The sequence below is a fragment of the Phascolarctos cinereus genome, unplaced genomic scaffold (assembly GCF_003287225.1).
Source record: "Phascolarctos cinereus isolate Bilbo 61053 unplaced genomic scaffold, phaCin_HiC Scaffold_1;HRSCAF=81, whole genome shotgun sequence".
In the NCBI taxonomy this organism is placed as follows: domain Eukaryota; kingdom Metazoa; phylum Chordata; class Mammalia; order Diprotodontia; family Phascolarctidae; genus Phascolarctos; species Phascolarctos cinereus.
This window is the reverse complement of record NW_027555514.1, coordinates 124883595-124897285: the sequence shown is the minus strand read 5'-3', so window position 1 is coordinate 124897285 and position 13691 is coordinate 124883595. Positions and strand designations below refer to the sequence as shown.

General features: G+C 36.3%; 1 protein-coding gene across 2 annotated transcripts in view; it reads left to right on the top strand.

Moving 5' to 3' along the window:
• KCND2 (potassium voltage-gated channel subfamily D member 2) overlaps nucleotides 1–13691 on the top strand; it is a 577414-nt gene that overhangs the window by 537608 nt on the left and 26115 nt on the right. For both annotated transcript variants that reach the window (XM_020966391.2, XM_020966390.2), the window contains exon 3: nucleotides 9628–9790. In XM_020966391.2, coding sequence (XP_020822050.1) covers nucleotides 9628–9790 — 163 coding nt within the window. The remainder of the gene's footprint in view (nucleotides 1–9627; nucleotides 9791–13691) is intronic.

The following is a 13691-nucleotide window of genomic DNA, read 5'->3' as shown; positions in this document are numbered from 1 at the left end:
TTGCAGTCTTACCCAGTTATACAGGGTACGTATTCATTAAGATTCATAAACTCATTCATTCATTTGTTCATTCATTCATCCTTGACAGTCATCTCAATAGACATGTATCTCATATATGAGGCTATCATGACTCAAGTTCCAGAATTTCAATCAGGAAAAGTTCACATCCTATCTCAGACACTCAGATGCATACTTAGGGTTGTGGTATAAGAGCAAAGTACTTAAATTCTGGGAATCTCAGTTTCCTCATTTGTAAAATGCAAATAATAATAATACCTGTCTCAGAGTTGTTGTGAAAATCAAATCAAATAATATTTCTACAGAACTTTGCAAAACATAGCTTTATATAAATGTGATCTATTATTATTTAGAATAGTATTTTTAACTTAGTAAAAAAAATGGTAGGGTAGATATTTTTTAACTGAGAAACGTAAGCTCAGACAGACATCATTTGCAAAAGTGAAAATAACCTGAAAGATTGGATTAATGAATTCTGCAAGCGACTGTAACCTTTCAGGTAAGGATATTTTTCTCAAACTTTGAAATTAGTGGCTCTGCCATTTAATAGTTGTGCCACCTAGATAAGATATTTAGCCTCTGTAAGTCTCAGCTTCCTGGTCTGTAAAATAGGGAGGTTGGACCTTTGAGGTTCATTGCAGCTTGAAATCTATGAAAGATTTCTTGTGGTAATTATCTTTCAGAGCATCCTTCTGCCTCTGTATTGGCCAGAACTTGAAATAGCAGAATGATCACAGAAACATAGTTTTAGATCTGAAAAGGACTTCTGAGGAGATCTAGTCCACCACCTTCATTTTACATATGAGGAACTGAGAACCAGAGAGATTAATTGACAGCTAAGCTAGTAAATGTCTAAGGTAGAAGTTGAACCTTGGCCAGCCTGATTCCAAATCCTGCTCTCTATTTACTGCACCATAATGCCTCTTCCTCCCCTTCCCCAACCCCACCCCCACACATACAGAGGGGATACTGTTTCAGCTTTTACAATTGTTACAAATCCTTGTCTAAGTGGCTAGGCTCAACTGAAAAAAAAGAACAAATATTTTAAATATACTTGCTAAAATGTCTCTATCTCTGTCTTTATTTCTTGGTCTTTCTTTCTGTCTCTCTCCTCCTCCCTCTCTTTTCTCTCTCCCTTTCCAATTCTCTTTCCCTCTCTCACTCTTTCTTTTACTCTCCCTACCTCCATTCCTCCCTCTCCTCTGTTTCCTTCCAGCTTTCTCCTTTCTTTTTCTCTTCTTTTCCCTCCCTTTCTTTCTCCATCTCCCTTCCTCCCTTTTTCTATTCCTTCCTCCCTCTTCTCCCTCCCATCTTTCTCCCTCCTTCTGTCTCTCCCTTACTGTCTACCTGTCTCCTTCCTCTCTCATCCTCTCTCACCTTTTCCCTCTCTCTTTCTTACCTCTTCCCACAACAGAGTTCTTATTCCTCAGATGAAACTATTCTAAAGCTCCACAACACATTATTTCTTTTTAAAAGAAATAAACAGCAAAATATTTTAAAATTAACAGCAAGTTGTCTTCTGAGTTGTTTGCATCTCTTCCTTAAATGTTTGTGTGTACACACCCACACCCACACACCACATACAGTTATCTTCCTGCCTCTGTCCCTATTTAATTTTTTTTGAAAGAATAAGTTGCTCCAAATACCTCTAAAATGTTGTGTGGGTCTAGATAAAAGATAAGGAATCAGTAAAGCAATTTAATGGGAAACACTTTACTCCCTCTTCAATTGTAGAGGACACCTCAACAGACAGTAGTGTCTGCTAGCCGTAATTTAGCCTTTTCTGCCCCCTGGTGGAAATTTTGTGATATTGCAGCTGCAAAATACTAAGTGATAATGTTAAATAGAGTATTTCTTTGATGAAGTGTCTCTGTGCAAATTATTTATATTGACCAAATATTTAAACAAAAGTCAGCTTCCCTTCCTAATTTGGTAGAAGTTGTGACCAAGGTTCTTAGTTATTCTTGCCCTGATTTCTTTGCTTTTTTCATTTTGCATCTTGGGGGGGTGTCAATGATTTTTGTAAGATAAGCAGGTTGTCACATTCTATCTGATCACCTCTAAAGGGGAAAGGAAAAAGAGAAGTTTTTCAAACTAAATTTATTAAAATCCAGAGTAGCCAGAATGTTATGATAATGGGTTCCATAGGTGTGTCCAACAATAGAATGCAAAATTCCAAGGAAAAACATATACCAATTTCCAAATAAAATATATCTATTATAGGAGGCATGTGAAGTTCTTTCTCATATGGAACTTCTGTTAAATAGGCATCCCTGATATAGCACTCTCAGGAGAAAAAAATAATTGGGCTGTTTGTGAACATGGACCATCAGAGGCTGATATAAAAATTAGCAAAGTAGATAATATAATCCTAGAAAGCCAAAGTGACTGGCAGAAAATTCTGAGATGACACAGTTTCCAAGACCATTGAGGGGTTAGAATTATTAGTTAGTAAAGTAAGCCAGCTTTTTGATCAGTAGAACTCGTCCGGAGCTCTCTGACTAGCACTCAGAAATTTCTAGTGACCTAGTTGCAGAAAAGAACTCAAACATAGAATCAATACTTGTTTTTAAAAGAAATACAGACAGCTAATACCTTTCCCCAAGGTGTTATACAAAAACTCCAGTCCCCTTTATCTAACTTTTTTAAAGACAGCTTTTTTTTGCAACAAAATATACCTACACCCTCAAAATAAATGATGTTTTAGATGCCATTGTAATCATTGAAATAGAGTATATTTATTATAGCAGCACCTGCCCTATATAATGCACACACTATTTCTGAGTTTCAGAGCATCTGTTTAGAAATCCATTCACTGCTCTCCCTTATACCTACTAATTTAAGCTGTGCTAATTCTAAGAGGAAAAGTGAGTTAAAATAAGTATCCAGGCTGTGTTTTGAAATTAGCATTTTCTTCCTTTTGCACCAAGATCTAGGCTATTTTTATGGCTAGTTGAAAAATACTTGGTTTCCTTTTTTCTCTTTTGGTGCCTACAATAAAATAACCAAACTCAGTAAGTAGCAGGCTGTGTATTATCTAAAGAGATAAGCCTTACCTGTTCTTTTCTACAATCAAATGAGGAAACTGAGGCCCAAAAAGGTTAAATGACTATAGAACTTTTGGGGATAGTAACTGGAAGGGCTAGGATTTGAAAACAAGTCCTCTGTAGATCCATCATTATTTTTGCCTTAGCATGTAGTTTAATAGATTGTTCAGTCACGTCTGACTCTTCATGATTCCTTTAGGGGTTTTCTTGTCTGAGGTGCTAGAGTGGTTTGCCATTTCCTTCTCCAGCTCATTTTCCAGATGAGGAAACTGAGGCAAACAGAGTTAAGTGACTTGTTCAGGGTCACACTGTAAGAGTCTGAAATCAGATTTGTCAAAAATTGTAATCTCTTATCATGGTTTGGATAATACTATTTGAGGTTGTTCAATTCATTAAGAATTTTTTTAAGTGCCTACTGCATGCAGGTACTGTATGAGTCACTAAAGATACAAAGATAATAATATAACTATCCCCACCTTCAAGGAAACATTCTACTGGGAGAAAACAACATATATAAAATTTAAAAAAAACACACACACACACAATACAAAGTAATAAAGTAATTTCTAGAGATTACAAATACTAATAACTGGGGAGATCATGGAAAATTTCATGTTGGAGGTGGCAAGGGATTTTACAAGGTATCCCAAAGAAGAAGTATATTCCATCTGCAGGGTTAGGCATAGGCCAGGAGATTTGATATTTGCCAAGGGAATATCTAGAAGGCCAATTTGACTGAAACAGAAAGTGTTTGGAGGGGATTCATATGAAATAAGACTGGAAAGGTACTTGGGAACCAGATGGTGAAAGACTTCAAATAATTTCACTAAATTGGGAGCTCCTTGGGGGGGGGGAAGGGATCATCTTCTGCCTCTTTTAGTGTCCCCAGAATTTTGCACAGTGTCTGGCACATAGTAGACACTTAATAAATGTTTATTTACTGATTGACCAAGGATGAGGATTGTGTACTGTGTCCTAGAAGAAACAGGTAGAGAAGGGGACTAATACTAGGGAGAATGGGTTAGATCAGAAGGTCTTAGAAGCAATGAAATCAATAATGCCCTGAGATCATGTCAACATGGAAATACAACTAGTTCACACATGAAAAATTCAGTAAAGCAAAATTGGAATTTTTTTGAGCTTCAAAATACTAAATTACTATGGAGTCCATCCATGTTATTTCGTACAAGCAGCCTTATGCCATGAAAAATATCTTTCTCAAATTACCTATTTTTCTATCATATTAAGGAAATTTACTACAGTTATTTTTGTATTATATTATGAGAAACAATGAGAAATTTGTGGGAGAAGGTTCCTTAAGATTCTGTGTAAAGTTTTTGAAGAATTTTCTAGGTTAAAATATTGAATAGGCCAAAGGCTGCATGTTTTGTCAACAATTATCGATCCTCTTCTCTGCACCACAGGGGTCTGCTCCTCAAGGGGGTTGGGACTGGACCTGTGATTTCATTGCTACAAAGAACTCCTGTGTGAGGAAATTCCTGCTACATCCTGCAAGATGGCACCTTCTCTGAAACTTGTAATAGTAGAGAGATGGCTAGAATACTAAAAGGTTAAGTGATTTGTCCAATACCACAAAGCCAATACGGGCCACAGATTTGATCCCATGTCTTTCTGGCTTCAAGGCTGGATCCCTATGCACTGTGACACACTGCCTCTCAATCATCAAGACCTAATACCAAATGTAGCATTTGAGTCTAATATTCCCCAGCATGACTGCACATATTTAAAATTATTGTTATGATCCACTTGTAACTTCTTTCTAGCACTTAACTAATAGAAAGTACAAGAAAAGGTCAGATATAATAGGAGTCCATGGTGGATAAGGATCAAGGAAATAATGATTTAATTTCATTGCTATTTCACAAATGATAAGAATAAGAGAAAGACAGGGAATAAAAGAGATGAAGCTGATGGGTGAAAAAATATTTTCCCAAAAAAATATATAATTTTCATCTCTAGTTTATAAAAAAAAATCTCAATACATGGCTAAAATTCTATTTCATTTTTTTTCTCTATAAAGGGTAATTTATTTTTCTATTAAGTTAAGTATTTCTTTTGTGTTAAACCCTAGGGACCCTACATGGTCCATGGATCAAGACTTAAATAAAAATAACGTATAACTTCTTCTGGGAGTTTTTTAAGGAATTTTAGATTAGACTAACTACATAAGATCAAGAATCTGAAGGACAGCAGGAAAAATGGAATTAATAATACTGCTACTTAGCATAAAATTTAAGAACACAGACTCTAAGGAACAGACTGTGAGGAGCCAAACTTGTATAAGCAGTTTTGCCAAGGACAGAAAAAGATCATCATTTAAAAGCAGGCAGTCATGGAGGTGATACCTATAAATTTCAAAAGTTGTCAAATGTATAAACATTGGTAGTTAAAAATCTTTGTATCCTAAGATATCTCTTCATTTGATGCTGAAGGAAATTATATTTTTTTCATCATAAAGACATTTTACTTCTTTCCTACTTCTGTAGGAAAAAAAATAGATGAGATCTCTAGTGAATATTTAATTTGGTGAGCAAAAGCAAGGACCTCCCTCCTCCCCATGGCATAACTAAATGAGGTAGCCCTACCTACTACCCTTCCCCTGAGCAGGCTCCTGTCTCATCAGTCACTGGATCAATCAATCAATCAGCACACCTTTATTAAATGCCTACTATGTGTCAGGCACTGTGCTAAGCACTGTCTTAGCTGGATCTCAAATTAACTTTTACTGCCACTGCCCAAAGCCATCATAGTATCATAATATCATAGATTTAGAGATAAAAGTGAGCATGGAATACTTGCAGTCCACTGCTTTATTTTACAGACAGCAAATCTAAAGCTCAAAATGGTAAATGACTTCCCACAAATAATACAGAGGCAAAATCTAAACCCAAGGCCTCTGACTCCAAATCCAGTGTTCCTTTAATCATACCATGCTGGCTCTTTCCTAAGGAAGTCCAAGGCCCAGTTCAAATCATACTGTGGACCTCACATCTCCAACTACCAATTTGTAAACAGATGAGATATTTAAAATGAATATCAACATTGCCTTTAAAGAGAAGGAAATATTATGAAAGAACAAGGGTATAATGTATAAAAGGAGGAAAAGAGTGTTATGAGAACAATTAGTCCCTGTCCACACATTGCCCTATTTACATGTTAAGTGTATGTATCTATATGAAAGTGTACCAGAACTAAGTGAGAGTTGTGTCATGTCCAATTAAGGCAACAGTAAATTGTCCAGATTACTGATTTATAGTCCAACCCACACTCAGACTAGCAAGTCAGTTCCCAGATGTTATTATATCCTCCCCTCGGGGTTCTAATGGTAACCCTGAGAAGTTGGGCATAATTATTCAATTCTTCACCTCACAAGCCCCCACTGGAGTACTTTCCCCCATAATTCTCAATGGATATCAATTAACCATGCATATATAATTATTATTAAGAAAAAGTTGGTCTAAAACACTTCCCCCAAATCTGTGACATACTCTCCCACCAGTACATGTATAATCCAAGGTAAAATGGGCCCAAGCTTAGTGCTCATGTGCTGATTGGGTAACATATCTCCTAGAAGTCCTTTTTCTGGAGTCCTCAGGTGTTTACTTTGCCTAATCCTGACATTGTCATCATTCTCTGGGGATAGTATTAAGATACAGTTGAAAAGTCCAAATCTTCTATTTCCTCAGCTGTGCAGGTCCCAAGTCCTCCTTGTTGTTCAGTCATGTCTGACTCTCCATGACCCCATGAACCATAGCTGTCCCGGCCTTCTATCCACTATCTTTTGAAGTCTAAGTTCATTTTCATTGTTTCCATGATACTATCTACCTATCTCATCCTCTACTATCCCCTTTTCCTTTTGCCTTCAATCTTTCCCTACATCAAATTATATGGCTAAAGTATTTAAGCTTCAGCTTCAGTATTTGACCTTCCAGTGAAAAGCCTGAAATAATTTCTTTAATTATTGATCTGATCTCCTCACTGTCCAAGGGACTCTCAAAAGTCTTCTCCAGCACCACAGTTCTAAAGCATCAATTCTGCACTGCTCAGCTTTCCTTACAGTTCAACTCTCAAAGCCATACATTGCTACTAGAAAAACCACAGCTCTGAAGTAGGGACCTTTGTTGGCAAAGCGATATCTATGCTTTTTAGTGTGCTGTCCAGATCTGTCATAGCTTTCCTTCCAAGGAGCAAGCATCCTTTAATTTCATGGCTGCAATCACCACCTGCAGTGAACTTTGAGCCCAAGAATATAAAATCCAAAATGCTTCATGCCTTCTCATTCTGCCTAATTCCATAAATGCTCCAAAGAGGATCCACTCAACAAACTAGAAACTTTTCCTTGTGTTCTAGTGTTCCTTGTGTTCCTTGTGTTCTAGTAATAACTATGGAATCCCATCTCTGTCCCTTTTTACCTGTGTGACTTTCAGGCTTCTTGTGTATAAAATGATGGGGCTGGAAAGGATAACCTTTGATGTCCTTTCAGTTCCAGATCTATTTTCTTATATATTTCTTAGGCTAGCTGTTACATCTCAATCTCACTACACTTCTTTAGTCAGTATCAGGGGGGAAAGTACCTACATCAATGAGATCAGAGCTCCATTAAAATAGGACCAGGTTGAACTGGAGCTACTGTCTTATCATTAGCTTTTCTTCTAATCTGGTGTTTACTTTGACTTTTTGTTGATCCAACTAACCTGGCATCCATCTAAATATACATACACACAATGGATCAAATGACTGATTCCTATATGCTTTTCTTTTCTCTCTATTAAGATAACATCAATTTCAGGTTTATGATGCCTATTTGATGCTTACCATATCCAACACTTTTAGGCTCTAGACCAGAAGAAAATCTTTATGATGTGCAGCTGTGAAGCTTCTGACTAGACTATATATAAGCCTTTGGCTGGCTCAATTTCTTGATCTCTAAGCAAAATGTTCAGAATAGTTTGTCACTTTTCACTATACCGACATCTGCCTTGAAGTCACTAGCCATCGAGATAAATAAACCATTTACTTTATAGGACTATGTCAAGTTCTTCAAAGCATTTTGCTACTTCTTCATTGCCCACAAAATATTTTGAAATATCGATTTCTAATTCTACTCCTAATGTTCATAATAAGAGCTATTTTGGAAGAAGAATAAATATTTCATGAATTAGTATTTCCTGATGCCTTTGGGAATATGAGCAAACTAACTCAGAGAATATTGGGACTGAAAGGGTCCTTTATAGGTGCTATAGTCCAACCCCTTCCCTTTAAGAAAAAAGGAAAGTAAGGTCTCATATTTGCCACTCAAAACCTATGAGGCATTTTTCTCATTCACTTGAATTTCTTTGTCCTAGGTAGCAATTGTCATGGAAAAACAATATGAATGAGTTCTGAGTCCTCTAATAATTTGTCAGTTTGCAGCAATAATGGACTCACACCTGGAAGGGAACCTAGAGGTCATCAAGCCCAACTTCTTCGTCGTACAAATGAAGAAACTGAGGCACAAAAAGTTAAATGATCTGTCCAGGGTCACACAGCTAGTATCAGGGACAAGAGTGCAACTCTCCAGCAATCTCTCCAATAGGCCATCAAACTGCCTTACACTTTAAGAGAACCAAGACTTAAATGGATATATTTTAATAGCCTGTTTGTGTGATCTTTTTCATATTCTGAGCTCTTTTACAATATCCTACCACCATCACCATGGATATAAAAGTGGATTCTAAAACACAAAGGGCAATCTTGTACTTTTAGCTTGCTATGACCAAGAAAATAAGATGCAATATCATTTTCTGGTGGCCAGTCTCCTAGAGCATGGCTACTATCTTTTTGTTTATAAAGTCTGTCTCAATTTTATAACCTACTCAATTTGAAAAAGAACAATTATGGAAATATTTTATATGATTTACATTGTAACTTTTAGCAGAAAAAATACAGAATACCAAGTGCAGTATTTTTAAAAATCATCTTGATAAAGTAATAATTGAAGAGTTACTACTGTCCTTTCCATTTTTGCCCCAGAGTATTTTCCAACCACAGATATCTCTAAAGTTTAAAGTAAGTTTTTGCATGGTTGGAATATAAATGTTGATATTCATATCTGCATACTTTATGGCTATTAATTAAAATCAGAAATGGTCTATAATGAAGCCATGAGCTGGTAATAGATCAGCAGAAACCTGACACAACACAGAAAGCATTGGTCTGGAATTCTGGAGACTAGTTTTCTTGTGCCATCTCTGCCACTAAGTTGCTCTCTGACCTTGAGTGACTCACTAAAATAAGGAAGCTGGAGTAGCTTATGTTTTTAAGGCCCTTCATAGCTCTGATGCTATGGAATCAAATTGGGGAGTGGAACACAGAAGAAACTTGTCTAAAATGCTAAGGTTCCTTTTAATTCTAAAATTCTATACCTATGGAAAAGATATTGGGCTAACAATAGTAAACAAATTTTAACCATTATTTCTTCTGAAATTTCAAAGACAACTTTGTATTGGATTTTTAAAATCACATACCCATGTTTTTCTTTCTTTCTTTCTTTCTTTCTTAGGTACGGTGACATGGTACCAAAGACCATTGCTGGAAAGATTTTTGGTTCCATCTGTTCCCTAAGTGGTGTCTTAGTCATTGCTCTGCCTGTTCCTGTGATCGTCTCCAACTTCAGTCGAATCTATCACCAAAATCAGCGAGCTGATAAACGGAGGGCACAAAAGGTATGCAAATACAAGTTCCCCTCCCTGCATATATGAGGGGACTAAGAGTTATGTCATATGATGCTCATTTGAAGGAACTACAACAGTTTTAGCCTGGAAAAGAACATATAGGAAGGGCATAATCACATTCCTAAAATATCGAGAGGTCTGTGACATGAAAGATGAAATCAATCCATCAATAAACAAGCATTTATTAAGTACCTACTATGTACCCTGGCACTGTAGTAGGCAAGAAGGATGCAAAGATTAGAAAAGAAACATTTCCTCCCTTCAAGTAACCTACAATCCATCAAAGAGCATGAATAATTATGTACGGAATATAAGATAAAATATAAGACATTCTGCTTGACTCGAGAGAAAAGAACCAGGACTAGCAGGTAGAAGTTACAAGGAGGCAAAATGCATCTAAGTATAAAGAACTTCCTACAAGTTATAAATGTACAAAAAAAATAGAACATATTTCTTGCTTTGTAAGGTAGTGAATTCCCACAACTGGAGATATTCAAAGAGTATCTGGATGACCACTTATCAGAGAAGTTGTAAAAAGGATTCATGATCAGATAGTCACTTCTGTTGGATAATTTAGAAGCTCTCTTCTTACTCCAGGATTCTGTTATCACTGTCTCCAGTTTTGTGCAAAGGTCTTAAATATACTTTGTTAGTGATCTAATGTTCCAAATATGCCATATACTGAATCCAAAAATAGCTCTTGATCATGTTCTATCAAAATGAAAAGGCTAATGATTTGCTTTGTACCCTCAGAAAGGCAATCTCCTTGTATTTGTCAAGGTCTAACTTGGTGCTAAATGCAGATACTTCTTAGCTCCCATCAACAATGAATAATTCTTCTTTGCTTTATAGCATTATTACTTGAACCCATTTTCCCTTCCTTGAACGATATTAATAGTCTACAGGAAAGATGCCCAAGACATTGTGCCATGACTAATGCAGACAGGAGGGAGGCTACACAGCTTAGAGAACTATATTTTACATAAAGATAACAATCCTTATGTATTGCTTGCAAACTACATGAGTCAATAACTGAAAAACTAACTCTATGGGATAAGAATAAGATGATCCACAATTTAATTCTCTCCTGCCCCTGAATTAATGGGCTACTTCTGGAAACCTGGCAGTGCTGAAGTAGTCTGGGAGAGGAAATATGAAAGATCCACTTAAAAAACTGTGTCAGTCTTCTCACCTGTCAGAAAGGCAATAAACAGAAATGTTATCATCACCTTAAAGTTATTGATCTAACATCAATTTGTATCATTTTTTCACTTTTCATGGTTTACAAATGAAATATTAAATTTCTTTCCATGCTCTTTCCTGCACAGGAGTAAGGTTGTAAGACCTAAATCTCTCTTCCCCTCACCTTGCGTTAGTATGCCTAGGAAACCCTAAGCTCATTTATGAGAACAAGCAGGGAACTAGAGGTAAACATACATAGATTCTTTTGTAAAACAGAACAGAAAAGGATGTGCAATAAATATATCTCAGTGGGAAAACCCTATAGAAAGCATTAATATATTTGTAATGTAATTATTTCCCTTTTAATCTTTTAAAAAATGTTTCTTTTTATTGATTAAAAGAAAAATGATTTCTCCATGGTTCCTAGTTGCTATAGGCTATGAACAGGGTTGATTACTCCATTTAACATTCAGTATCAAGATAATCATCTTATTTGTAATGGGTCACAGAGAATACACAAGTTGTGAGCATCAAATTCTTTATAAAGAAATATACTTCAATTTACATATAAAAACAGAACCATACCTAGCAATTTTGACAACCGGAGTAAATTTCACAAAAAGTTGCCAGGTTAAACAGCATGACATGTGGTACAGTGGAAAGAGCACTGATTCTTGACTCAGAGGAACTAGGCCAAAATTTCACCTCTGATGCTTACTATCCACGTGACCTTGTCACCAACTTCCTGGATTTCCTCAACTATAAAATTAGGAGATAGCACTGGATTACCTCTAAGATCCCTTCCAGCTCTGGATCTATGATTCTGTGATCTTATCAGTCTATCAGTACCCTCAAATGAGTTTTTGTTAAGAAAAATTCAATGGAAGAAAGTGAAGAGAGACACAAGCCTCTGTTAGTGGAAAGAAAACAAACTCTGAGACATTGTTCCCCATGAACAAAGACTCTAGGACATCATGAAGGCACTGCTAGGGAGGCCATTCCCGTGGGGGTTGGAGCAGGGTGAAGATGACTTGTTATTCGAATTATTCATACTAACTAGGTGATACACTCAGTTATCTAGTTTTGTAGATACTCAGTTGCTGAGGGAGTGAAAATACTATCAATACCTTCTAAATTTTAGTGCGCGGGGGAAAATCTCCAGTTGTTCTGTTATTATATCTCTGCAGCGAAACGAGCTGTTGTTTTCCTATCGTAGTAGTCACCTTGGAAAACTATCTGCTTATTACAGGGATGTTTCCATTACTCAAAACATTTTGTAGCCAGGCAAAACATATACAAAGCCAAGTCTGGTGAATGAAATAAGGGTGATTAATGTGAGTAATATCATTTGGGGTCAAAAACAGATGTTAACTACAAAGAAAGAAGCCAGATTTTCTTATGTGGCTCAACAGACTTTGAAGATGATACCAAAGATGAATTCCAAAGCTGTTTTGATCAATGGAATAAGTTTACCACTTTCCAAAAAGACTTCTTTAATGAATGGAACATCTTTATCCACAAAATCGATGTTGCTATTTTTAAGATATATAAGCTTTATTCAGTTTAGTCAAAGGGCCTCCTTCGCACTTCATCAACACTGCTTCTCATCAATAAATGAGGATGAGGAGAGATATCATTGTTCATCTGTGAAAGAGAATTCTCCTTCAAGCTGATGATGAATCACTTTACACAAGCCTCAATTCTTGATAAATACTCAAGACTGGGCAAATAACAAGGTTTTCCATGTGATAAAACAAACTTGCCATAGTCCAACTAAGCTGAATGTCTAAACTTGTTCTTTGCTTAAAGGTACACAAAACCTACAAAAATTATCATAGGACTTAGATCTCAGCTACCCATTTTTCTGGGTTTTAGAAATTCCTCCTTAAATATAAATAAAAGCTGCCTGGTCAAATACTGTAAGAAAAGAAAATACTAAGAGCCTGGATATTTGTCAACTGGGACTATCCCTAAAATAATCTCTACTTCTCTAAACTCTATTATCTGCAACAAATGGAAATCAATACAGAAAAGCAAGAAACATTAGCTCCTTTGTTGTAAAATACACAGGGCTATTTTCAGTGTCCTTTTTGTTAAAAAAAAAAGTTGAGTATGCAAAAATAAATAAATAAATCAAATGCTCTAGAAGACAACTGTATTGAAAAAGATCTGCTTCTTACACCTAGAAATGAAGATTGGTAAATTTAAAATATCTATCAGGTTCTGCGTTTCAACACAACATACTCTTAATGCAATGAATTTTGCATATCATGACTGCTAGAGAAATTTTTTAGTAAAAGTAAATGTAATAACCTAATAACTAGTATGACTAGTAAATACTCTGTGACCAATAATCTGAATATGATAGTTGAGGAGAAGAACAGCAGAGAGAGAATAGAATGTTACCAAGGAACTTGATCGATTTCTTTTCAGCAAAGACCTTTAAGTCTAAATATCCATCATTCTAGGCTATGTCTACATTATGCCCTCACACCAAAGGTGCTAGTCCTCCCTAAACACCCCACACACATTTTTCAGGGCTTCTCATCCACCTTTGGTGTCCTCCTGTCACCCAATTCTCACCAATATCTCCAAGAAGCTGTAGCATGTGCAGCAACCGCCCCCGAGTGAAACCATCTAGGCAGACAGGCTAAAAAAGGTTGAGGATATCCAATAGGCCCCAAACCTGTCAGTGAATTGGTGGACATCT